Source organism: Rhinoderma darwinii, chromosome 7 (genome assembly GCF_050947455.1).
Source record: "Rhinoderma darwinii isolate aRhiDar2 chromosome 7, aRhiDar2.hap1, whole genome shotgun sequence".
In the NCBI taxonomy this organism is placed as follows: Eukaryota; Metazoa; Chordata; class Amphibia; order Anura; family Rhinodermatidae; genus Rhinoderma; species Rhinoderma darwinii.
This window is the reverse complement of record NC_134693.1, coordinates 119,806,110-119,833,510: the sequence shown is the minus strand read 5'-3', so window position 1 is coordinate 119,833,510 and position 27,401 is coordinate 119,806,110. Positions and strand designations below refer to the sequence as shown.

At 39.4% G+C, this 27,401-nt stretch overlaps 1 protein-coding gene across 2 annotated transcripts in view; it reads right to left on the bottom strand.

Moving 5' to 3' along the window:
• Positions 1-2,216: 2,216 nt before the first annotated feature.
• The window catches only part of CACNA2D3 (calcium voltage-gated channel auxiliary subunit alpha2delta 3), a 753,617-nt gene continuing 728,432 nt past the window's right edge, over positions 2,217-27,401 (bottom strand). For both annotated transcript variants that reach the window (XM_075833901.1, XM_075833902.1), the window contains 3 exons: positions 10,270-10,382; positions 5,584-5,666; positions 2,217-2,633 (listed from right to left, as the gene is read on the bottom strand). In XM_075833901.1, coding sequence (XP_075690016.1) covers positions 2,541-2,633; positions 5,584-5,666; positions 10,270-10,382 — 289 coding nt within the window. In that variant the 3' untranslated portion in view covers positions 2,217-2,540. The remainder of the gene's footprint in view (positions 2,634-5,583; positions 5,667-10,269; positions 10,383-27,401) is intronic.

Here is a 27,401-nt window from a genome sequence, read left to right as displayed (position 1 = left end):
ATATGAAGCGTACATGAGCAGCTCGGCACAGACAGGCGAGATGCAGTGACATTATTGTGCATGTCCGCGCCGAACCACTCATAGTACGGAGTGGAGGAGCAGAGAGATCTCCTCCACTTGTCGTGGGAACAGGGCTAGGTAAGTATTTATTTTATTATTTTTTTATTAGGCAGCATGGGGCATTATACTGTATGGAGGCAGCTAAGGGGGCATTATACTGTATGGAGGCACCTACGGGGGGAATTATACTGTATGGGGGAAGCTAAGGTGTCATTATACTTTATGAAGGCAGCTATGGGGAATTATACTGTATGGTGGCAGCTAAGGGGGCGTTATACTGTATGGTGGCAGCTAAAGGGGCATTATACTGTATTATACTGTATGGGGGCCGCTACAGGGACATTATGCTGTACGGGGCAGCTGTGGGGGCATTATACTGTATGGGGCACCTATTTGGGGCATTATACTGTATAGGGAAGTTATGGCGTCAATATGCTGTATGGGGCAGCTATGGTGCATTATACTGTATGGGGAATTATACTGTATGGGGTAATTTGTGTGAGAATTATACTGTATCGGGGCATTTGTGTGGTCATTATAATGTAAGGGGGCAGTTATGGGGGCATTATGCTGTATAAAGGCAGCTATAGGGCTTTACACTGTATGGGGGAAATTGTATAGGCATCATACTGTATGGGGGGTATTTGTGAGGACATTATACTGTATGGGCACATCTGTGTTGGCTTTATACTTTATGGGTGCATTTATGGGGCATTATATTGTATGGGGGCAGCTATGGAGGCATTATACTCTGTGGGGCAGCTATTTGGCATTATGCTGTGTGGGAGGCACTAAGGGGTATTATACTGTGGGGGGGCAGCTATAGGGGCATTATACTGTGTGGGGGTTTCTATGGAATGGGTATATACAGGGAGGGCCTTAGATTGAATGGTGCCATTTTATAGTACTGTCTTTTTGCTCAGTTCAGCGTACAAATAAACAGACAATATAATGCCTATGGTGTTTCCCAAATAACACGTTCATACAGTTGTCTAAATAACAAAGCTATACAGCCAATCACTACTATACACTGCAAAAATAATTATGCCTAAGTAGGCACTACCATACAGCGCTAAAATAATACCAACATATAGTCACCAAGTAGTAGCATACATAAATTATTCTAATACCAGTGCTATATAATGTCTCAATAATATGGCTATACAATTAATGTTAAAGACAACCTGTCAGCTCTCCCGACACGCCAGAGTTAGTAAATACTTGTATTCTCCATAATATAGCATTTCTGGAGTAACTTCTCTTAGAACTCTGCATTGTGCTATTCCTCTGTTATTCCTCCTGAAAATGTATGAATAAATTGACAACTGGTGTTACCATTCCACTTGTCCGTGGAGGCTTCTCCTTACACAATTTGACACTACCTAATCAGGCCTGACAATGTGTAGACACACAGCCTATTGACAAGAGGAATAGTAGCACCCAGTTGTCAATTTATTTATACATTTCCAGGAGGAATAATAGAACAACAAAAATTATCCAGCATTGTTATTTCATAAGAAATACATGTATCTAATAAAACAGACATGTCAGAAGAGCTGACAGGTCCTCTTCAAGCTTTGTGGTGGTCGAAAGCCCTAGGTTCAAGGTCATTGGTGGAGTAGGTGTCCCTGATGTGCTCTGTGCAACCACAGAGGTTGTAGACCCCCTAAGGTTCGCCCTGTGTAAAGCTGAAGTTTCCGTGTTACTTAGGCTGGCATTTAATCCCATGTTTGTTAAGGCACCCTGGTATGAACGACAGAACGAGCAATAATGGCTTTTAAGTTATCACATAAGAACATCTATTGGCCGGCTATAATCACAGAACATTTCTGGTTAACCTGACACTTATAATTTTTTAATGGAGAACAGCATTATTAGTTTATATTATCTACTAGGCGATTGTTTATTGTTTCGTCCCATGTCTACAAATCTCTCGTACACATACAATTGTATCACTCCACAGTTTATGTTACTTTATCCAAGGTCAACAAAAAGAAACAAATGTGGCCAGATGATAACATAACAGAAGGTGGAGTTGTCCCTTAATGCACTGCTGAGCTACATGTTCAGACCAAAGGTCCATCTTACTCCATATTTCTGCTAAATCACGGATTATTTTTTTATATATATATATGAAAAAAATCCAGGCAATTGAATAATGATTTTAATATACTTTATTTAAAAAGTACACTATTTTAAAGTATTTTGATGGGGCAAAGCTGAAAATGAGGGTCACCAGTGTCTGCTGTCCGGTTGTAATGGGGTGTGATAATTTAATGAGGCTTTCACAGCTGTATGATTTGCGGAGTTAGAAGCATAATCTTGTTTGGATATCGGAGAGTTTTTATTCCTCTCCAACAGTTTAAAGTCATGAAATGCTGATGTTTAGACTACATTTCGTCTCCTCTATATTGCACCAATTATCTCAGTTCACAGTTTATCCAGGTGTGTCGCATGCCATGGAGTCGATGCAGTCAATGTCACCTGGAGATATAGACCACTAGAAGAGATAGCAGCATTGTTATGGGCTGGGAAGAGATGCCAAAAGCTCCACCACATTCTCTGGCATTTTCCTAAAAAAAGGGGAAAAAAAATACAAATAAATTAATGTTGCCTGATAAATGGATAAAATGATACACAACAAGTCAAAAAGAGCTCTCACAAAGTAGTATTCTAACAAAAAAGATATAGGTAGACGTCAAAATAAGGCGCATGGAAACATTTCTGACCGATCAAGAGGGAGTCAATAAAAGGTGCTGTCTCTGGATAGATATTGGTAGCATACCGCTAGAACACCCCCCCCCAACCCCACCTATCGTTAAAACCAAGTAACAGTGTCGCTAGGAAAGTGCTGTACCACTTTGTCTCCTGTACGCTCAGCTTTCTTTGGTGGCCGTATGATCGGCCTATTATAGCAGGGGCGTAGCTAGGGGGGCAGGCGGGGCATGTGCCCCGGGCACAACTAGGATAGAAGAAGGGGGGCGTGCCACTGGTACAGTCCACAAAAACAGGTATGTTTTTCTAATTCTCCAAGACCATTGCACTGCGCATGCGCCAAAAAGAACATGCGCAGTGCAAAGGGAAGAGTAGGCGCCCGCAGCATATTTGCAATCTGAAAATATGCAGGCCGTGGCCAAGTGAGTAAGTTTGAGTGAGGTTGGTGCCGGGAGCGGACCACTGAGCTGAGTCACTTGACCTCACATCATCGACATGAGGTCAGGTGACTGACTCAGGTCAGGTGACTGGACTGGTTCATTCCCAGGCCGGCACCGACCTCACTCGGACCTACTCCTAAATGTGAGTCAAGTCAGGCAGAGCAGAGAGCGTTTGCGGTAAGCTACCGACCTCGCGCTGGGGCCTATGTGAGAGGGGGGGGCTATGTGAGAGGGGGGCGGCACTCTATACAAGGAGGGAGCTGTATGCCTGTATCTACAAGGGGGGCTGTGTGTTACTATCTACAAGGGGGGACTTTATGCCACTATCTACAAGGGGGGCTGTGTGGCTTTATCTACAAGGGGGGCTGTGTGGCTTTATCTACAAGGGGGGGCTGTATGCCACTATCTACAAGGGGGCTGTGTGGCACCATCTATGGGGGGGCTGTGTGGCACCATCTATGGGGGGCCTGTGTGGCACCATCTACATGAGGGGGCTGTGTGGCATTATCTACAAGAGAGGGCTGTGTGGCATTACCTACAAGACTGGGGCTATGTGGCGCTGTGTGTGGCTGTTTAATTTAATTTCTTTTAACTTATTGCTATTGCTTGTAAAACAAATGGTTTCATGTTCAAGTTACATTAAAGAATTTGAAGAAAAATGAAACCTCATTGATTGGTAGAGAAAGCAAACATTTTGAGGGGGAAGGAGATGTTGGGAAAGAAATGGGGGGGGGGGTGCATTCTGAATCAGATTTCCCCATGTGCAGGAGAACCTAGCTATGCCTCTGATTATAGCGAATGCTCAACCATGGGGATGCCTGTTTTTCCTAGTGATATTTCCTGAGAAAACCCCTTTAACTTTACAAGTAGAACATTCGAATTGCGCTTCTTCATTCTGACATGTCTTTTTATGAATGTTATTACTTAATTCATCTCTGAATTCTTTTATTGTTCATAAAATGGTATATGCTACATAAAAAGTTGAGTAGCTTTGTCAATACATGCATTTATATTTTTCACTGTATAGCCTGTATTATAGTCCAGATCAGCATTCACAATTCTCCTCTCGTCCTCACAGTGCTGTGACATGCATGCTGCATGTGGGGTGGATGAGACTACTACCAGGCGGGCAATGGTGGTGTGGGGGAGACCTCAGAGGCGTCCAGAAGCAGCAGTGGTGAGTGACTGTGGGAGAGGTGTTAGGGAGGAGGTACTGAAGCTGCTCCCTGTCTCTATTCTGTACAGCCTGCAGCAGCTTCAGTGCAATGATTTTTTTTTTATGTGCCTCTCCCTACTCCCAACAGAGGCCCTGCCACCCACTGTCTCTCTCTACACCCCACAGAGTCCCTGCCACCCACTGTCTTCCCATGCCACCCCATAGAGCATCTGCCACCCACTATCTTCCCCCTACCCTTCCACAGAGCCTCTGCCACCAACTCTCAGCTCCCTGCCCCTCCACAGAACTTCTGCCACCCACCCACTGTCTTCTCCTGCACCTCCACAGGGCCCCTGCCACCCACTTTCTTCCCTCTGCCCCTCCACAGAGCCCTTGCCAGGTTCTCTCTCCTCCTTGACCCCCTTCTGCCGATACTGCTTTCCCCCTCCCCCACAGATTCCTACTACTATATGTACCCCTACCCCTCTCCCCACATATCTCTGCCACCTATTGTCTCCTCTATACCCCCACCAGAGCCTCTGCCCATCTATCTGCCCCTCCACAGAATACCTGCTATCTAGTGTCATTTACCCCCCCCCCACCCAGAGCCTTTGTCAACATGTTTTCCCCCTTGTCGCCCCCCGCCCAAGTAATCGGTGGGGCTGGGGCCCAGACGCCTTGGCAGTATGGGGCCAAAACTTCCTGTTGTCTGCCCTGCATATCATTCTTTACTGGATATCCTCCCTTTATATCCTAGTTGGCTATCAAAAGCATCCCATGGTCCAGGAAGGCCCTGTCACTGTTTACAGACGCAGTGACAGGTAGTGAATCATGGGAAGGTATTATTAGGAATTGGACAACATGGGAAGAGTAGTTGGATCTGATTTTAATCCTTTGAGCAAAACCCGATTTCAATGATTCCTACATATAGTAATCACTGGCAATCCTAATAGAAAAACGATGGGCCATGTCTTCCCAGTACAGAGATTAGGTGAATTTTCTCCATTTGATATTAAGGCCTGTCTATCCATATGTAAAATGTGCCATGTGGATGGTTTCTTAAAGGGTATGACTCCTTTTCATACACTCCTTTGTCATTTCAAAACATTTCCCATTGCTATTATTATAGAGAGCAATGGGAAATCTGCAATTTAAACAAATCTGTCCCATAAGAAAATGAGTAAATACAATCAAAAGTCCTTCATAACTTACTTCTGGATGGAATCCATGGCAAGACTCTGGTCGTCTTCGTATCTTCTGGGATTTTAAACGTTCACATTTGAGGGATTCATTGTGTACAGTGGAGTTAAGGAGAAATATTTACCAGATTAAATAAATAAAAAATTGTGCTAAAGTTTTCAAAGTTAAGAAATGTAATTTAATTGTACAATAACAAACATCTCCTTGATTTCTAGAAATGTATATGTCATTCGAATGTCTGTGAGTGTGGCACCATGTTAATGAACATTGAATCAAAAATCCATTCCGTATGGGGCCTATGAAGGAATTTAGTGCCAAAACAAGATTGGTGGAGACCCTATGGCAGTGAGTACTGCCATTATACTTACCAAATACCTGTGCCTAACACTGTGCAAACGATATAACCCTTTAGAAGAGCAACAAATACATCATTCACATAATGTGGTCAAATAATGCCTTGTGCACTTACCAAATAATAGTGCCCATACAGATGTGTCCACCCTTACCTTTGCTTTAATTTGGTTAAATACTTCAATTTCTCATGAAACTGTTTCAATAAAATATCGCGATATGCTAGCAAAACCCTTGACAGACTACAATTGCCATCACAACTAACGAGTGGCGACACATAGACACATAATAAATTGGTATCCCCAACTTGTATTTTAATGCATTAAGATCCATTACTTATAGATCGTGTGTCTTTTGGTTTTATTTATCTGATAATTCAACACTAAAAACCTGTATCCTGCCCCATTAAACCTTGCAGATCCCAAGATGACTTTAATCAAACATGCAGGGTTTGTAGCGCTATATTTTGCAGACTAGATGGACCTCTGCAATGTGTGAGCTTATTGTTATATCATCATATAAATCAGCATGTTTTACATGTTTACTGTGTACATAAACCAACGTGTCTTATATTTAGGGGTATTACTAAGCAATCTATCTTCTATTGTAATCCTGACGATAATATCTAACAACCACTTGTCTAACAAGTCGTCATGTGCGGTGTTCCAAAAAGCCGCCGCACATGTCGATTAATTTGACCAGTGCATTTTGCCTATTTACCCTAAAATACTGGTAAGGCTTGTGAATACCAAGATCAAAAATAAGTAATGGTGTGGGGAATGTTTTCTTGGCACACCCTGGGTTCGCTGATACCTGTGGATGGATGTTTGAACAATAGGGCTTACCTAAGCATTGTGGCCGACCAAGTTCATCCTTCGTGGCAGCACTTTACCCCTATGACAGAAGGACACTTCTGCAAGAAGCAGTCCTGTCCGCATGGGCCAATATTCCTGCAGAACAACTTCAACATCTACTGGCATCTATGCCACGACAAAAATGTCTGCGGTTCTGAAGACCAAAGGAGGTCCAACACCCTACTAAATGGGAGTATCTAATAAAGTGGCCATTCAGTGTATGTTTGAGATGATTGGTCTAAGTAAAAACTTTCACCGAATCTGTTACAAATAAAATATCTGATGGCCAATCCTGTCAATAGACCAATGTCTATGAGCAGCTTCATGCAGAAGGCCCGAGTATTAATAACTATACTCTTACTATGTTCATAAAAACTATTTTGCCAGAAGTGTGAGAAGACTGTGTGTATTCACCACAGATGATTGTACAGGGTGGGCCATTTATATGGATACACCTAAATAAAATGGGAATGTTTGGTGATATTAACTTCCTGTTTGTGGCACATTAGTATATGGGAGGGGGGAAACTTTTCAAGCTGGGTGTTGACCATGGCGGCCATTTTGAAGTCGGCCATTTTGTATCCAACTTTAGTTTTTTCAATGGGAAGAGGGTCATGTGACACATCAAACTTATCGAGAATTTCACAAGAAAAACAATGGTGTGTTTGGTTTTAACGTTACTTTATTCTTTCATGAGTTATTTACAAGTTTCTGACCACTTATAAAATGTGTTCAAAGTGCTGCCCATTGTGTTGGATTATCAATGCAACCCTCTTCTCCCACTCTTCACACACTGATAGCAACACCGCAGAAGAAATGCTAGCACAGGCTTCCAGTATCTGTCGTTTCAGTTGCTGCACATCTCGTATCTTCACAGCATAGACAATTGCCTTCAGATGACGCCAAAGATAAAAGTCTAAGGGGGTCAGATCGGGAGGCATTTCTTCTGCGGTGTTGCTATCAGTGTGTGAAGAGTGGGAGAAGAGGGTTGCATTGACAATCCAACACAATGGGCAGCACTTTGAACACATTTTATAAGTGGTCAGAAACTTGTAAATAACTCATGAAAGAATAAAGTAATGTTAAAACCAAGCACACCATTGTTTTTCTTGTGAAATTATCGATAAGTTTGATGTGTCACATGACCCTCTTCCCATTGAAAAAACTAAAGTTGGATACAAAATGGCCGACTTCAAAATGGCTGCCATGGTCAACACCCAGCTTGAAAAGTTTCCCCCCTCCCATATACTAATGTGCCACAAACAGGAAGTTAATATCACCAACCATTCCCATTTTATTTAGGTGAATCCATATAAATGGCCCACCCTGTATATAAGGAGTCAGTCTTTATGACATTTCTCTTCAACTCCGTGAGCAGAATATTAAACTTCTTGATTTAGAAGAACTAGTCCTTTTAAACCCTAATCTCACAACACTGCCAGCTGTGAAAGTGTCCTGAGATTATCTTGTGTTCCTGACCTAATCCTCAAATTGAAGAATGATAGATGAATCCGCAATTACTTTATTTCTTCAGCCTGGCTGACCTTTCTGGCTTCACCAGCGGTGGAAATGGCGGTTTTGTGGTGTTGACACCTGTGAAATGTAATAAGGTCAACAACTCTTATAAAAAGAACACCTGCAAGATAAACACTGGATAGATGGATGTCACAACGGAGGCAAACAATGTTGTTACAAACTAGTAACTGGTGATATTATATACTGTATATTTATAGAACGCTAATATAATATAGTCTACATACCTATTTATATTTATGTATACTATAGTATACATAAGAGGATAGATAGATAGATAGATATGAGATAGATAGATATATAGATAGATAGATAGATAGATAGATAGATAGATAGATAGATAGATAGATAGATAGATAGATAGATAGATAGATAGATAGATAGATAGATAGATAGATATGAGATAGATAGATATGAGATAGATAGATAGATAGATAGATAGATAGATAGATAGATAGATAGATAGATAGATAGATAGATAGATAGATAGATAGATAGATAGATATGAGATAGATAGATAGATAGATAGATAGATAGATAGATAGATAGATAGATAGATAGATAGATAGATAGATAGATAGATAGATAGATAGATAGATAGATAGATAGATAGATAGATATGAGATAGATAGATATGAGATAGATAGATAGATAGATAGATAGATAGATAGATAGATAGATAGATAGATAGATAGATAGATAGATAGATAGATAGATAGATATGAGATAGATAGATAGATAGATAGATAGATAGATAGATAGATAGATAGATAGATAGATAGATAGATAGATAGATAGATAGATAGATAGATAGATATGAGATAGATAGATATGAGATAGATAGATAGATAGATAGATAGATAGATAGATAGATAGATAGATAGATAGATAGATATGAGATAGATAGATAGATAGATAGATAGATAGATAGATAGATAGATAGATAGATAGATAGATAGATAGATAGATAGATAGATAGATAGATAGATAGATAGATAGATAGATAGATATGAGATATATATGAGATAGATAGATAGATAGATATGAGATAGATAGATAGATAGATAGATAGATAGATAGATAGATAGATAGATAGATAGATAGATAGATAGATAGATATGAGATAGATAGATATGAGATAGATGATAGATAGATATGAGATAGATAGATAGATAGATAGATAGATAGATAGATAGATAGATAGATAGATAGATAGATAGATAGATAGATAGATAGATAGATAGATAGATATGAGATAGATAGATAGATAGATAGATAGATAGATAGATAGATAGATAGATAGATAGATAGATAGATAGATAGATAGATAGATAGATAGATAGATATGAGATAGATAGATAGATAGATAGATAGATAGATAGATAGATAGATAGATAGATAGATAGATAGATAGATAGATAGATAGATAGGAGATAGATAGATAGATAGATAGATAGATAGATAGATAGATAGATAGATAGATAGATAGATAGATAGATAGATAGATAGATAGATAGATAGATAGATATGAGATAGATAGATAGATAGATAGATAGATAGATAGATAGATAGATAGATAGATAGATAGATAGATAGATAGATAGATAGATAGATAGATATAAATTTGTGACATGATACTTATCTCCTCTGGAGAAGGGTTGGGGCATCTCATCAGACAACTGCACACTTCATTTTCCTAGTTGAGCCCTACTAAACCTGTATGTTTACTGTATTATCATATGTCACATTTATTATAGACAGCCTTAGTAATCACTTATTTGGCCACACTGGCACGTCGAGAAGTAGGTGATGGGAAATTTGGGCATAATGCTTATTGTTGAGTTGTGCTGCAGGTGCCAATGCGCAGATCATGCCCTAGGATATTTCTTTCCCTCCTATAGGCAGGACAATACCTTCTGTTTTACTTCCCTTATTTTGTGGTTTTTAGAATAAAGGATATATCTTATTTCAATAGGTGTCATAGTGATTGGAGCCACGTTGCTACAGCTGCAGACATTGTCCACCACGACCATGAAGAGATTGCTGCTGGGGATTTGTTGAATCACAAATGACCTGAAAAAAATAAAATTACGGTATGTATTTACTGTATCCGCATTGTGATTTCATTTTTGTTATCCACAATCAACTATTTTAAGAAACCACTTTTCTTATAAATACAATTAAAAAACATCATGTTAAATGACTCATAAATGAAAAAATATATATTAATATTATTATACAATCTTAATTTTTAGTAGAGGGGTCATCTCAAACCTCTCTCCAGAAATAAGGGGTCCAGTGATCAGCCGTTATCGACGGGGGAAGTTGCATCTGGCTACCTATTTCCTCTGCAGAGGAAATTTAATATTACATAGCGCCCATTCAAAGAATATTATACGTAGCCACGTTGAGTCCTCCAGAGCAGGTGATGCTCTATCTCAGCGGCTCTCTGCCCTGGCTACTAGAGGAAGGGTCCTGAGCAATAGGGCACATGAACATGAGTTGCATTCAATAAAACTTCAATTTAAGTTTTTCACACGAGAAGAAGTCCTTTCATCTCTTGGCCAGAGTGGAGGGATGTTACATAGTTACATAGTTACATAGTTAGTACGGCTGAAAAAAGACACATGTCCATCAAGTTCAACCAAGGGAAGGGAAAAGGGAAGGAAAAATGTCTACACATAGGAGCTAATATTTTTTTGTTCTAGGAAATTATCTAACCCTTTTTTAAAGCCATCTACTGTCCCTGCTGTGACCAGCTCCTGCGGTAGACTATTCCATAAATTCACCGTTCTTACTGTAAAGAAGCCTTGTCGCCTCTGCAGCTTGAACCTTTTTTTCTCCAGACGGAGGGAGTGCCCCCTTGTTTTTTGAGCGGGTTTTACAAGGAACAGGATATCACCATATTTTTTTTATGTGCCATTAATATATTTATATAAGTTAATCATGTCCCCCCTTAGTCGTCTTTTTTCAAGGCTAAATAGGTTTAATTCTTTCAATCTTTCCTCATAACTTAAATTCTCCATGCCCCTTATTAGCTTCGTTGCTCTTCTTTGTATTTTTTCCAACTCCAGGGCATCCTTTCTATGAACTGGAGCCCAGAACTGAACTGCATATTCTAGATGAGGCCTCACTAATGCTTTGTAAAGTGGCATTATTACATCCCTGTGCCGCGAGTCCATGCCTCTTTTAATACACGACAATATCCTGCTGGCCTTTGAAGCAGCTGATTGACACTGCATGCTGTTATTGAGTTTATGATTTACAAGTACACCCAGATCCTTCTCAACAAGTGAACATGTTGCAAGGATAGTCTCTCACTCTGGAGAACCTGTCTTGTCTTCCATTACACAACCCCTTGGTTTGAATAGGCACTGTGTAATGCTTAACTTCCCCTGTGGTGGCGCTGCAGGGAAATGAAACAATAAATGTGATATTACACGGCCCGATGTGGGCCATGTAAACGAGCACCGTCTCATTGATCGGCGCTCGTTTTCTCCTTTCACAAGGAGCTAGTATGGGGAAAAGCGCTCGTTACTCCGATCGCTCGTCCCCATACATTTCTATCATGTCAGCAGCATGTCGCCCTGTTCACACAGGCAGATGTGCTGTCTACAACGATGAGGGTATGTTCACGCAGTAGCAAAATACGTCTGAAAATACGTAGCTGTTTTCACCTGAAAACAGCTCCAGATTTCCAGACGTTTTTTAACAACTCACGTTTTTCGCGGCGTATATTACGGACGTTAATGGAGCTGTTTTTCAATGGAATCAATGAGAAACGGCTCCAAAAACGACCCAGAAGTGACATGCACTCGTTTGACGCGGGCGTCTTTTTAAGCGCCGTCGTTTGACAGCGACGCGTAAAATTACACCTCGTGGGAACAGAACATCGTAAAACCCATTGCAAGCAATGGGTAGATGTTTGTAGGTGTAATGGAGCCGTTTTTTCAGGCGTAATTCGAGGTGTAAAATGCCCGAATTACGTCTGAAAACAGTGCGTGTGAACATACCCTAATAGTTTAGGCATTAAAAAAATGCAATCAGCCGATGGACGTCGCCCCATTTACACAGGGCAATTATCGGGAACGAGCGTTCTGTGAATGCTCGTTTTCCCCCATAATTGGCCAATGTAAAAGGGCCCTTACTCTCAGGTTTCCCCAAAGGTTTACAGCTGATTGCTCGAGGATCCAATAGGGGAACACTTTGTGATCAGTTTATTAATAAGTAGGAGTTGTCCTAAGCAGACAACCCCTAATAGAAGTCAACACATTTTTTTTGTGTGTTTATAGTTATTGTCAAGAACGTTTGTACCATAGGGATAGCCCATTCAGCTGCCACGAGGCATTGGAGAGAGACGGTTAGCCCAGGTTGGCTGCAAGGACCCCCCCACTGCACAGGTCCTACAACTTTAGAGGATGTGGGAGAAAACCAATACCAAGTCCCCCAGGTGGTTTGTGGTGTGGTAATGTAAACGAGGACCAGAAGGGAGCCCCATTAAAATTTTTGCTATGGGGTCCCTTCACCTCTATGTATGTCCCTGTTATGGAGAAAACAAATGGGCTTTTGTAAAGATGTAGGAAAAATGGACATAATCTAAGAAAAGGACCTCAATGTAAATATTTTAAGCAAAATGTGGAGCATTACCTGGAATTACATATCATTTGCAAATGTGGATTATCCAAATTTGGATATAATTTGGGGAAAAATACCCCCCTCTCCCCCAGAATAAGGTAAAGTGTAATAGAATTCTAAAGTAAGAGAACAGATTATGAACTTTTGAGACTCCAGTAATGGTCTACAGACACCAATCCTACCAAGTAGACACATACTTAGAGGAGACAATAGAATGCAACAATTTAGTGTAAGTAACAGGACCTAAGGAAGCCATTCTAAGTAAAGAAAAAAAGGTCTGCTTTTTCTAGAAATTTTCCCAATCTTGGGAATTGCAGCTTAGCCATATTGAGGTAAAAAGATCTGAGCAGCAATACCAGACACAGCCCATGAACAAGAGTGGAGCTGTTTCTAGAAAGAAAATCATCCCCGTTTTCTTTCTTGTTAGACAACGTCTTTATCCTTCATCTGGCGCATCCGACTACCCTCTACATACCCTTTACTGACTGTTAGCATATACGGTTTTTAAGGTAAGCAACAGTTACTCTTCAGTATAGTAATTGACTATTTTCTACTCATAGTGTATTGAAGGACTGAAGCGGAAATATCTAGTACCCTGCAAGTCTTACTACTGTACCATGTAAATAATAACAAGGAGGACGTGATGGACAATTCATTATTAATCACTTTATGTCCATTTCCTTCTGTCAACTTCTAAAGAGCGACCATGACTAATGACAGTAGCGCTAGTAGGAGAGTCACAGGAAATGATACATTCTGCAAAAGAGGTGAAAGCTTCAATCTGGTGGACTATAAATCAGGAACAGTCTTCACTAAATGTATTGAAAAGTATCAGATCACACAGATACTTTTAGTTTGGAAAGTTTGTAGCCCCATGTCCATTATTACATAATATAGGCTGAAATATTACACATTGTATCTCTACCACCTAATATCCCAGAAGATACAATATATTGATGAGCACATCTTTAAAAATTCACTTCTCCATAGATTCCCCAGGAAATTAACCAGACCTATGACTGCAAATCTTAAACAAAAACATTTATTGGCCTCACGAATAAAATCTTAGTATCTAAGGGGTTGCCCAGTGAGAACATCCACTCCATGTAGCGTGAATGCTTCAACATGAACAATTCATGCCTGAACATTTTGGAAGTGTTGTATTGCATAGCGCCCATTCAAACAAATGGATGACCAAGTAAAACATGATAGCACCAAGTCTGCCAACCTCTGTTTGCAGTATATGTGCCGGCGGGTGGTGGGAGGGGGGTTTACTGATTGGGGAATCCCCATCTGTGCTGTCAATATGTCCTAATGGGGTTGTCCTGATCTCATGTCTATGGGAGATCGACTGATTCTGATATTGGGGGAAAACCAGTAGTCGAATAAGTATGTTTAAGGACATCACCATCAGGGATACCCTCTCTTTTGCCGCCAATCCTCCTCACTTCTATATCACTTTGTTGTTAAACTAACCCCTTCCCGCTGCAAACATTTTTCCTGCTTTTTAGGTTCCCTTTCTTATGGCGCTCAACGTTTGGTAAAAACTACATATTTTTTTCTGCAGCTCGATACAATTACAGTGATATCAAATTACATTCCAAAATAAAAAAAAATTATGATTTACTACAAAAAAAAATAAAATAATTTGTTAAAATTTTATTTTATGTGTTGTCATATTTTGAGACCCAGGGCTTGTTTTTGATCACTTTTTATAAAAAAAATTTGGGCACTAAGGTAACCAAAAAAAACTGCAATTCTTTATTCATTTTTATGGCATTCACAATGTGGGATAAATAACGTTATAATGTAATAGTTCGGACTTTACAAACGCGGCAATACCAATTATGTTCATTTTTTTATTTTTTACATGGGAAGACGGGTTTTTTTTTTAAACTTTTTTTGTATATTGCTAAAACTTTAACTATTTTATATATTTTTTTTAGTCCTCCTAAGGGATTTGAACAAGCGATTGTTAGATTGCTGGTATAAAACACTGCAAGTCTTATGTATTATGATTTTTACCGACCCTAGTAAGTCTGTCTCTAGCATTAGGCTCCCAGGTTGCCATGACAACCATCGGAACCTGCGGTCGTGTCACGGTGGGCGATGGAGTGACAGAGGGAGCACCCCTCTTTCTAACAGTTCAGATGCCACGGTTGCTATTGACCACGGCATCTAAGTGGTTAAATGGCCCAGATCGGAGTTTACGGCCTGGCCAGTAGTGCAAGGTGTCAGCTGTAATATTCAGCTGACACCCGTGGCGTATGGAGAAGGCCCATGAGCTCGCTTCATACTCTCTTCCCCACCATCTATGATGGGGGTTAAGGAAAGCAAAATTAACCTAAACTTTCAGATAGCGCATTGGAGAGTCAGATTTACTGTCAGCAAAGAGCTGTAGTGCTGGTGGCACATGCTTATTTATTTGTACACTCGCTAACAAAAACATATTCTTTGAAAGTCTAAGGGACTGCATTTTAAGTATTTTTCAAAGGGAAAATGATTTACTAGGGTCTCACCTTGAGGCAGGGGCTACATGGCGACAACCTGAGTTGTATTAAAATTGAGAAACTGTGATGCAAGCTCAATGTTTCGTGACGGGAAACAAGGTCTCAGGCAACCTTGCCAGCATTGCAAAAAGTCTGACTTGGTTGGATTTTTTGCAATGGTCAGAAGTTGAACTGCAAGCGGTAATCCTGTGACTTTATGTCAACATAAAGCCCTAGCCTAACAAAAGAATGTGACACCTTAAAACAATCTTTGGGCTGACAATTGTTTTATATATTTGGCCATTTTTTGGCCTATAACCCTATTTCTTACAGCACAGTCAAAACCATTTTACAGAATCATTTGCCAAAACAAAACTATTAGTCCAAATGGTGGGAAAAAGTTTCATAAACCAATTCAATAACCCATTTGTTTTTCTAGCTGTGGTCATGGAGGGCGGTCATAAAAATCATATAGTTCCCTTAAAAATGAAATCAGCCTGAATTAATTGAGCATATTGTATATTTCCCTAAAAAACTTAAGAAATTGTATAAAAAAAAAATCTTGGTTTTCTTTGTTCAAAATGATGGCTTTCGACTTCATGTGAGTTATTCCGACACTAAACATTGTTAGGAAAATAAACAGGAAACAATGCAATAATAGTTGATTACATTCAATATTTTATTAATGTTTGCCTTCCCCACCTGCAAGTTTTCCTCTATAAGCCAAAAGCAAACTGTAGATGAAGGAGGTTAAGGAAAAAAATAAATATAAAAGAAAATCCCAGCCCGGAGGCTTTTCAATTTGAATAAGTGATAGCAATCCTCTAGTGCTCATTTTTCTGGCACTGCGTTTTGCAATTTGCAAATTTTGAGCTTTCACAGTCGTTTTATTAGATTGATTTGGCAGGCTCAAGTGGCACTTGGTAAGCAGATTTAAATCACAAACAAATGTACCTGCTGACATTGAAACACAGGGCCTGGTCTTGGACTGTTTGTTATACCATGTACTGCCTAGAAACTAAGTCTAAGGCCTTTAAAACTGAAGGATGAGAACATTTTTTTAAGAGTGATAGGGGCCACTCGTTAGATAATTGCCCTTTACCATTAAAAATGTGTTTTCATTGGTAGTCTATTAGACAAATGGCACTGTGTTGGTTCAAAAGGAATCACCAAGCCCATCTGGATATTAATTTCCAGGTAAAAGCCCATCATACATCTAGGACATTCCATATCCTGGCATGTCTATCAGTGGTGGCCCAATGAATGGGTCCTGATGCCTGTTATGAGCAGGGAGATGCAGTAAATGTGGGACCAGCCATTGAAATCAATGGCTGACATAAAAACTTAAAATTGAGCACTCAAAAGTTCCCAAAACGGTTGGAGAGCCAGTTATATGTATTTGTAAGCAGTCATCTCCACATATCCCTATATGGGGGAGCTGGAGGCCTTAATACTGGAAGAAGATATAGATATAGTTGGTGTTGCTGAAACATGGCTGGACTCTTCACATGACTGGGCTGTAAATCTACAGGGTTTTACACTGTTTCGGAAAGACAGGGCAAATAGGAAAGGTGGTGGTGTATGTCTGTATGTGAGAAGCGATATGAAGGTGAGTGTAAATTAGACATTAGAGGGTGAAGACTGTGAGGAGGTTGAAACCTTGTGGGTGGAATTACAAAGGGAAGTAAACACTGAAAAAAATACTTTTGGTGTAATCTATAGACCCCCCAATATAACTGAAGAGATAGAAGGTCAAATATATAAACAAATGGAGCGGGCTGCACAGGTGGGTACTGTTGTGATAATGGGAGATTTTAATTATCGGGATATTAATTGGTGTCATGGTTCGGCTTCAACTGAAAGGGGAGACATTTCCTCAACCTGTTGCAGGAAAATTTTATGTGCCAGTTTGTGGAAGACCCGACTAGAGGTGAAGCTCTGTTGGATCTGGTCATTTCTAATAATGCAGAGCTTGTTGGGAATGTCAATGTTCGTGAAAACCTTGGTAACAGTGATCATAATATAGTTATATTTTACCTATACTGTAAAAAACAAACGCAGGCTGGGAGGGCAAAAACATTTAATTTTAAGAAAGCCAATTTCCCCAGGATGAGGGCGGCAATTCAGGATATAGACTGGGAAGAACTAATGTCAAATAATGGGACAAATGATAAATGGGAGATTTTCAAATCTACTTTGGGTAATTATAGTGCAAAATGTATTCCTACAGGTAACAAGTATAAACGACTAAAATTAAACCCCACATGGCTTACACCTTCTGTGAAAGGGGCAATACATGACAAAAAAAGGGCATTTAAAAAATACAAATCTGAGGGTACAGCTGCAGCCTTTGTAAAATATAAAGAGCTTAATAAAATCGGTAAAAATGTAATAAAATCAGCAAAAATACAAAATGAAAGGCAGGTGGCCAAGGATAGTAAAACAAATCCCCAAAAATTCTTCAAGTATATAAATGCTAAAAAGCCAAGGTCTGAACATGTAGGACCCCTAGATAATGGTAATGGGGAGTTGATCACAGGAGATCAAGAGAAGGCAGAGTTACTAAATGGGTTCTTTAGCTCTGTATATACAACAGAAGAAAGAGCAGCTGATGTAGCCGGTGCCAGTGCTGTTAATATATCAGTTGATATACTGAATTGGATGAATGTAGATATGGTCCAAGCTAAATTAAATAAAATAAATGTACACAAGGCCCCGGGACCAGATGGGTTACACCCTAGAGTTCTTAAAGAGCTTAGTTCAGTTATTTCTGTCCCCCTCTTCATAATATTTAGAGAGTCTCTCATGAGTGGTATAGTGCCAAGGGACTGGCGCAGGGCAAATGTGGTTTCAAAAAGGGCTCTAGGTCTTCGCCGGGTAATTATAGACCACTAAGCTTAACATCCATCGTGGGGAAAATGTTTGAGGGGCTATTGAGGGACTATATACAGAATTATGTGACAATAAATAGTATTATAAGTGACAGCCAGCACGGTTTTACTAAGGACAGAAGTTGTCAAACCAACCTGATTTGTTTTTATGAAGAGGTAAGCAGAAGCCTAGACAGAGGGGCCGCTGTGGATATAGTGTTTTTGGACTTTGCAAAGGCATTTGACACTGTCCCTCATAGACATCTAATGGGTAAATTAAGGACTATAGGTTTAGAAAGTATAGTTTGTAATTGGATTGAGAATTGGCTCAAGGACCGTATCCAGAGAGTTGTGGTCAATGATTCCTACTCTGAATGGTCCCCAGTTATAAGTGGTGTACCACAGGGTTCAGTGCTGGGACCACTATTATTCAACTTATTTATTAATGATATAGAGGATGGGATTAATAGCACTATTTCTATTTTTGCAGATGACACCAAGCTATGTAATATAGTTCAGACTATGGAAGATGTTTGTGAATTGCAGGCAGATTTAAACAAACTAAGTGTTTGGGCGTCCACTTGGCAAATGAAGTTTAATGTAGATAAATGTAAAGTTATGCATCTGGGTACGAAAAACCTGCAAGCATCATATGTCCTAGGGGGAGCTACACTGGGGGAGTCAATTGTTGAGAAGGATCTGGGTGTACTTGTAAATCATAAACTAAATTTCAGCATGCAGTGTCAATCAGCTGCTTCAAAGGCCAGCAAGATATTGTCGTGTATTAAAAGAGGCATGGACTCGCGGGACAGGGATGTAATATTACCACTTTACAAAGCATTAGTGAGGCCTCATCTAGAATATGCAGTCCAGTTCTGGGCTCCAGTTCATAGAAAGGATGCCCTGGAGTTGGAAAAAATACAAAGAAGAGCAACGAAGCTAATAAGGGGCATGGAGAATCTAAGTTATGAGGAAAGATTAAAAGAACTAAACCTATTTAGCCTTGAGAAAAGACGACTAAGGGGGGACATGATTAACTTATATAAATATATGAATGGCGCATACAAAAAATATGGTGAAATCCTGTTCCATGTAAAACCCCCTCAAAAAACAAGGGGGCACTCCCTCCGTCTGGAGAAAAAAAGGTTCAACCTGCAGAGGCGACAAGCCTTCTTTACTGTGAGAACTGTGAATCTATGGAATAGTCACCGCAGGAGCTGGTCGCAGCAGGGACAGTAGATGGCTTTAAAAAAGGCTTAGATAATTTCCTAGAACAAAAAAATATTAACTGCTATGTGTAGAAATTTTTTACTTCCCCTTTCCCATCCCTTGGTTGAACTTGATGGACATGTGTCTTTTTTCAACCGTACAAACTATGTAACTATGTAACTATGTAACTATGTAACTATTTCTAGCTTTATTTTCCTTTTAACACCAAATTAATTTTCTCCGTACTTTTAAGAAAAACATTAATCACTCGCCGTGGACACCTGATTGCTTACTACACAAATTCTTCATAAAGCTTACAATAAAGCGTTTATCTACTCCATGGCGATACACACCGAATATAGAGTCAAGTTTATTTTGTGGTAAATAAAAATATCTATAAAATCTCACATGGGTCGGTTTAATCATCTGTTCACCAGGTCTTTACAAATATGAAGAATATTTAAGATATTTGGAGAGAGGAGGCATTCACTTAATTGTCCGGCAAACACAAATACTAGGCACACATCACCAGTTCACCCCCAAGTATTAAAAGTGGTATTGTATTTAAAAAAAAAGATTTTTAATTTATAACTGGAAAATAATGGCATTTTCTAAAATACACCTTGTTTTCTCTTCTTCGCCTATTTTTTTTAACTGCTGCAGCAATGTGAATACTGTGTACATTGCTGCTTGCTCTGGGTTTTATGGTGCTGTAGCATCAACAAACTAGATCTGCAGGGGAATCCTGTCATATGACCAAGAACATATTTGTGAGTTGAGGTCCCATGACAAGAAGTCCATAAAGATAGAAATCTTCTAGCTAAGGCCCTGTTCATATCTGCGGTCGGCATTCGGTTATTCTTCTCCGTCAAAAGAGCAGAACAACGAAAATTGTGGAAGCGCAGGTTCCGTTAAACAACATAGACAACTGTCTTCCTGGTTACCGTCGGGGTGTCCATGGATTTACCAGAAACAATAGCGCAACATGCTGCGCAATTGTTTCTGTAATATTCAGAGGAATCTGCAATGGTGGCCCCTAACAGAGCCTCCGACGCAAATGTGAATTGGGCCTTACTGGCTACAAAATTGTTCTTAATTTTAAGGCCTAGTTCACATCTGCATTTGGTATTGATATAGGAAAAGAACAAGGAAATTACCGCAAGCATCAGATCCGTTGCACCACAGAAACCACCGGCAGCCGACGTAATCCATAGACTTTAATGTGTTCCGTCGGCTTTCCGTCGAATGTTCCGTGGCAGCAGGTTGCGCTATTGTTGCCAATATTTTCGGTGGAATCATTCGAAGCCTCCATCACAGATGTAAACAAGGTCTAAGTCAGCACTTGTCACAAGAAACAACACCAACGCTGGGTTCGGCATTCTTTTGTTCTGTTCCGTCAGAGGAGCAGAACATTGGAAATACCGGAAGCGCAGTTCCTTTGCACGAAGGACACTACCGGTGGCTGGCGGAACCCATTGACTTTAATTTAAAATGTACTCCTTATTATCACAAATGTTCAAATAAACATTCTGATTGTTGTAAATGATTGCCAATAGACTAGATTAGTGAATTTCCCGAAAAATGAAGCTAATATGATTTTTACAATAATAGTAGCCGTAGCAGCGCTTTCAGGGCACAGAGGCTGGTGTAGAAGCGTTGTTGCTTTTTGTTGTCTATCTCTGCTGTGCACTGTGCAGAAGATCTGCTATTTTACCCAAATCATTATTCTTTGGTTATTTCTCAAGTAGTTATGGTGCTCTTTGTATTACTACAGTTTAGTTTAGTTTAATGCAAATAAGGTGGGGGGGGCAATTTTTTATTTTGTAATGGGGCCCTATGAGTTACGTTACTTTTCATGTGTATGGTTTTTGGACAAATGTTCTGACATTAAAGAAATATTGTATCGTTGGTCTGATCAGGGGCAAATCTATATGTCTATGTGTTTACATATTGCTTTCGCTGAATATAAGTGAGATCTGCAACTTTACTGCACTTTTCCTGCCAAATCAAAGCTCAATATGAAAAATATAGCAAAAACATAAACAGATACATTAAAAATTTCTGGTAAAATAAATGCTCCAGTGCGACAAATAGCCTAATTCTCAAACAGTTAATTTTTTTTTTTAGTATAAAATATCCAAATACATTAAGTCTGACCAAATCTAATATTTTGCTGTGCTGAATATAACACTTATGGCACATTCAGAGGAACTGTACAACATTATATAAAAATACCCAGCTACAATTGAGCCAAACTTACATCACTGAACTGTAGTATATGTGGTTTTGTGGATTTCTATGTGGGTGAGAAGAGGCCATTCAAGGGAAGGAAAAATAATTCCCATTTTTAAGGCAATTTCATAAGCTGAAATACCTCACAGTGTTATAAATAAATCAGAACTGCTCAATTAAAAAAAAAAAAAAAAAGATACTTTCGTACATTCAGCCAATTCTTGACATAAACCAGGTCTCCTTTTTGAAAGGTATTTGTTGACTGTAACCATAAAATTATAATAATAGCATGTTTAGAGATAATATATTTCAGATATTCTACGAGCCTCCTCGTACATTGGTAATTGATGTCTGTAAGACACCGGATTTAACTATGTTCTTATCAAACTAATGTCTAATTAATCCATGTACTTCACACAGGATGTTTCCCCATGTTCCCTCCATCTCTATTAATGGGATCTATTATTTAAAGGAATACATGGCATTTTTTCTTTATTTGTAATGGTATATGACTTAAACAGAAATATCAGTGTAGATGCCAAACCCAACATCTACTTGACCTTCAATACCCTTGATGTTTGAGCTTTGACCTTGCATAAACATGCGATTAGGGGCCAAACAATGTAGTGTTTTTCCAATGTAGGCACATGTCCGCTTTGGTTTAACTTGACCAACAAATTCATATTGCATTAACCTAAGCTTGGATTTGCTTGAACCTGAGCCTCCAGGGATGAAACCAGACCCGACTTCTAAGCTAGGATCATCCCGCAACTTTGGACGGTTTATAATTATACTGTGTTATTTTAATGTCTGTGTTCAACTTAGTTGCATATTACTTATTATTAGATTTTGTTACTTTTGTCTTCATAGCCAGGGCATACTGTGGCGGCACAATGAGAAAACCACCACCTTTTTTTTCAGTCTTTTTCCATGAGCGCTAACAAGTTTCACTGTTTTTTCTTTTCTTACTTTTGAATATAAACCAATCTGAGATATACCCTGGAAGACTAAATATGAATTTCTTCCAAAGTCAGTAAAAGCTGAGCAGAATGGCTATAACTCTCCTGGTAAATGTATTATTTAATATTGATACACAGTTAACCACTGTAGATTACATCATCAAGTGTTCCCAACAACATCATATTCAAATGGCAACTAACAGTGGGGGTTAAATCATCAAAATAGCTGAAAATTAAGTTACTTTTATAGATATATATAATGTTGTTGTTGTTTTTTGTAATCATAACAAGATTATGTTTCACTGCCGAAACACTGCTGAAACTTGCAGTATTTTTTTATATTTTTTTTAATAACTAGAGCACAACCCGCAACAGAAATACTGAAAATTAACTAATTATACCTTTTGTATGTAACAAATCTGTTAGGTAAAAAAAATTACAAAAAAATCCCCTATGTTAGGGGAGATACAATGACTTAAAATATTCGTAAAGTGCTTGTGATATGATGTTTCTGCAGCCTTCAAGACAACTCTATTTCCAGACACTGAATGAAGCAGCTCACTCTGCCTCTAACACAGAAGGAAGTCACAGCACTATCGAAAAATAACTACAGCAGCTGAATTACATCAAGTGGCAATGTTATGGAACCCAGCACTCCAAGGTATTATGCAATAAGTGATATTTTATTTCACATATAGAGAAAAGTATTAATCCAAAATTGGTTTAACGTTTCAGTCTATATATCGGACCTTCTTCAGACACAGATTACGTCAGTGGATAGGGATATGCGGCGCTTGAGACCTCGGTCACTGTTAGGTAATGGTGCTGAAACATGAAACCAATTTTTGGATTACTACTTTTCTCTATATGTGAAATAAAATATCACTTATTGCATAATACACTGGAATGCTGAGTTCCCATTTTTACACGTTGGCGTGGAAGCCTACTCACGCACCGTTGAAACACGGAGTGCTGCGGGATCAAAAAAGTAATGTTAAGTAACCCAGTACACTGATGACCATAGAAGGAAAATTGCAGGCTTAGTTTGAAAGGAGAAATGCCTTCTAAGGGGATGTCTCATGTATTTGTATCATCATTTCATTAGTAAGATGAAAGCCTGTAGAAGAGAATTAACATGTGAGCCTTTTTTTTTTTTTTTTAATGATGTAGCTATTTATTCATTTTTTAACTTCCTCGGATGGATGTCATACTGAAGATACACACTTCCTTCCTGTATTGTCTGTATAGATATTACAGCAGGGTGTGTGTGCTTTATGGCAGCTGCAATAAATGGAAGTACTTGACAGAAAAACATCAATAGACTAAGGTCTCTTGCACACGACTGTTGTGCCACTCGGGCCGTTTTTGACGGCATCCGAGTGGCATCCGATAGTCCTCATGGACCTATTCACTTTAGCGTGTGAATCGGTTCCGTGAAAAATGGTTCGAGTCTCCAATCCAAGGAAAGATACAACATGTCCTATTTTTCCTCGGATCACTGACGGGACTCGAACGGCGCACACGGTCATGTGCATGAGGTGTAATACAATCTCCAGGAAGTGATGGATTACAGCCCCTTCCCCAGAGGCCATGGAAATACAGGGGGGATGCACTCAGAGCCTGTGCATAGAGTTATTAATCTGCCTTATATAGGCCTCCCGCCTTCTCTAATAATAAAGAGATGACTCATTCTGTCCCAATCTATACAGAAAAGTTGATAAAGGGAGCTACAAAAAACAAAAAGTGTCAGCCGATTGTGACTGCTGAACTGCCTAGTGTAAAAACTTGAATATTTAACAAAAAATTTAATATGGGTAATCACGTATAAAATAAAAAACACAACCAAAATTTGTTTAAAAATATATATGTTTATACTAAAAACCTGCTTTAAATAATGTCATTGTCTGATGATACATTCCCTTTAATGTACAATAAGGGAGTGTTTTTATGTAGTAGACTGCTGACAGCCCATTGTACCCTAATACTACACTTTATTGTCAAAACCCCTTTAACCTCAAGAATTTTAGTGGCTTCAAATACCAAACCACATTCTTAAAAGTTGTCCAAACTATTTTATTATGAGGAAGAGCAGATGTGGTTCCACATTACACTTCTTCTGAATAGGGCAAGTACAGATAATTATTAAATTGGAATTTATATATTTACTATTTAAATGAAGTGCTGTACTTTTAGGTAGCGCAATAGTGGGTGTAACACCCCTCTCCTTTTCTTTTTAGCTGGAAAATAGCAATTTGAAATTAGTAGACATTCATTGGTTGGGATATCTCATTTTGCTTTATGAGTAAAGAATCTGAACTATATTAGAATTATGTTTCAACTTTGCACCAGGGGCATAACGATCGTGGTCGCAGAGAATGCGCCCGTGACTGGGTCTGGAGGGTAAGGTGGTCCCCCAGGCCTGGGCCCATGTGCAAGTGTGCTAAGTTTACTATAGCAGAGCAGAGAGCCATTGGCGTCCTGCCCTGCCACTAACTCTAGTAAGTCACAGGCTGTTTTAGGCCTATGGCCTACTCGAGGTTAATGAGACCGCTATTAGAGGATGCTGAAGGCATCTGTCTGATCTCCTGGCACAGCGTGATTACGTTACTGCATTGCGGCGCCTGTGCCGGGCAGCAGGCCAAAGACGCAGCAGCTCGTCATGGGAATGAAGTTAGGTGAGTTTCCATTTTTCTTTTCATTTTGATTGGCATAAAAGGGAGCACTATTAACAGGGGAGGTCGCCTATCTACTCTATAGGGGACCCAGCCACCTAACTACTATATGGGAGCACCTAACTTCTATATGGGGGCACCAATCTACTATATGAGTAAGAGCCACGCTACATTGGCTTGAAACGCGTAACATGAATTTATAACTAGGATGTCTTATTAAAAAAAAAATTTAAATGTTGAAATAAATTAAGATTTTTTTAATCTCACTGGATGAAGTGCTGGACTTTTCAATTGCCATTCTTCTTGGACTTTACGTCTGCCGATGCAGATTTATCCGAGCACCATCTGAATGAAGTGACACCTGATACTATAGAAAGTATGGTGAGTGAATAAATAAATTTTTTGTTTTGTCATATATGGGGGCTTAACTACTATTTGGGGGCACCAATCTACTATATGGGGGCTTAACTACTATGTCGGGGCACCTATTATATAGGTGCAACTAACTACTACAGTATATAGGGCAAAAAAATTACTACTACTGTGTTGGGGCTCAAAGGGGGGCATTACTACTGTGTCACGGTATTATTACTGTTTGGGGAGCACTATTACTGTGTGGGGCACAAAGAGAAGCGCTGTTACAGTGCAGGACCTAAGGGGGCACAACTAATGTTTTAGAAGAATCAAAAGCAAAAGATGTCTGTGCTGTAGATTCTGCAGAGACAAGTCGTGGCTGGAACAAGTCATCATGGCAGTCTGGCCTGAGACTCGCAATGCCACTGGGATCCGCGTGGTCGAGCAACAAGCAAGGGGGGAGGTCCAGGTCCAAAACTTTCCCTGGGGACTAACAATCCTTAGTTATGCCATTGCTTTGCACAGTATTAAGGGTTGTTTCCATTTCAGTAGTACGATGATATCCCTTCATGACATGGCCTCACAGCCAATCTCTTGCTGTAGTGTTGACGTCCTGTAACAACTATCATCACTCCCGTGGCCAGGGATTGGTGCGGGCTCATGTGATGGAGAGATTTTACTAATTGCAGAACTGAAGAGCTGAGGAGGGTCCAGCAACAAATGTCACAAGCAAGCAAGCAAGCAGACACACGCATTGCAAGCAAGGTGGCCATGGTGCAAGCAGTCCTTTCTTTCCATTAACCCCACAGCCAATGTCTGGACTAATGTTCATGTCCCTTACAGATTGTCTGTGGGTTCACGTGATTAGAACGGGATGTGATAGCGGCACTGAAGTAATCAAGAACTGACAGAGTACTGGGAGTGCGTGGAGTGGACACAGTGGACATTTTTAAAGGAGAGTATCTTACCTTTTATTATTTGAAGCCATTTGGAGCCTCCTACACATTTTATTACAGCTCGAACAAGCCCGTTAAGAATAAACCTTCCGGAATATTTCTACTCATGAATAAACATCCCTTGCATTTTTCATTTTGAATAAATTCTTTGCTTTTGCTTATCTTATAGACATCAGAGTCTTCCTGAACTTTAATTAAGACACTACAAAGTAGACCCTCAGGTTATGTTATACTTAGGTTGTCTTCATAAAGAATATACAACCTCAAATATTAATGATATTGGAAACAAAAAGACTTTAATGTCATGAGATAGGACGTGCTGATAACAACAGACCTGGATGTACAGCAGACTGGATTGTAGAATACGCCATTGGCTTTCATGTTTCATCAGTGATTACATTATTAAGCCCCAGTCTAAACAATTGACACTTTACTCTGCAGATAAAAGGTTTCTTTTCCTGGGTCACTGTACAGTATTATTATGTACGTAACATAACTCACAGGGTGTGAGAGGGTCAACATTGTAAAAACGGCTATATTAGGAAATGTGTGTGCATATTTTCCCCTTATAATTGTTAGACAAACATTACATTATGTATGCTTCAATTAAATGAGTTCAACAGAAAAACAGCTTTCCCATTCATCATTGCATGAATAGAAACAATCCTGCTGCCCTCTTGAGGTTGGCACTGAACATGAAAAGACTCAGTCAGTCC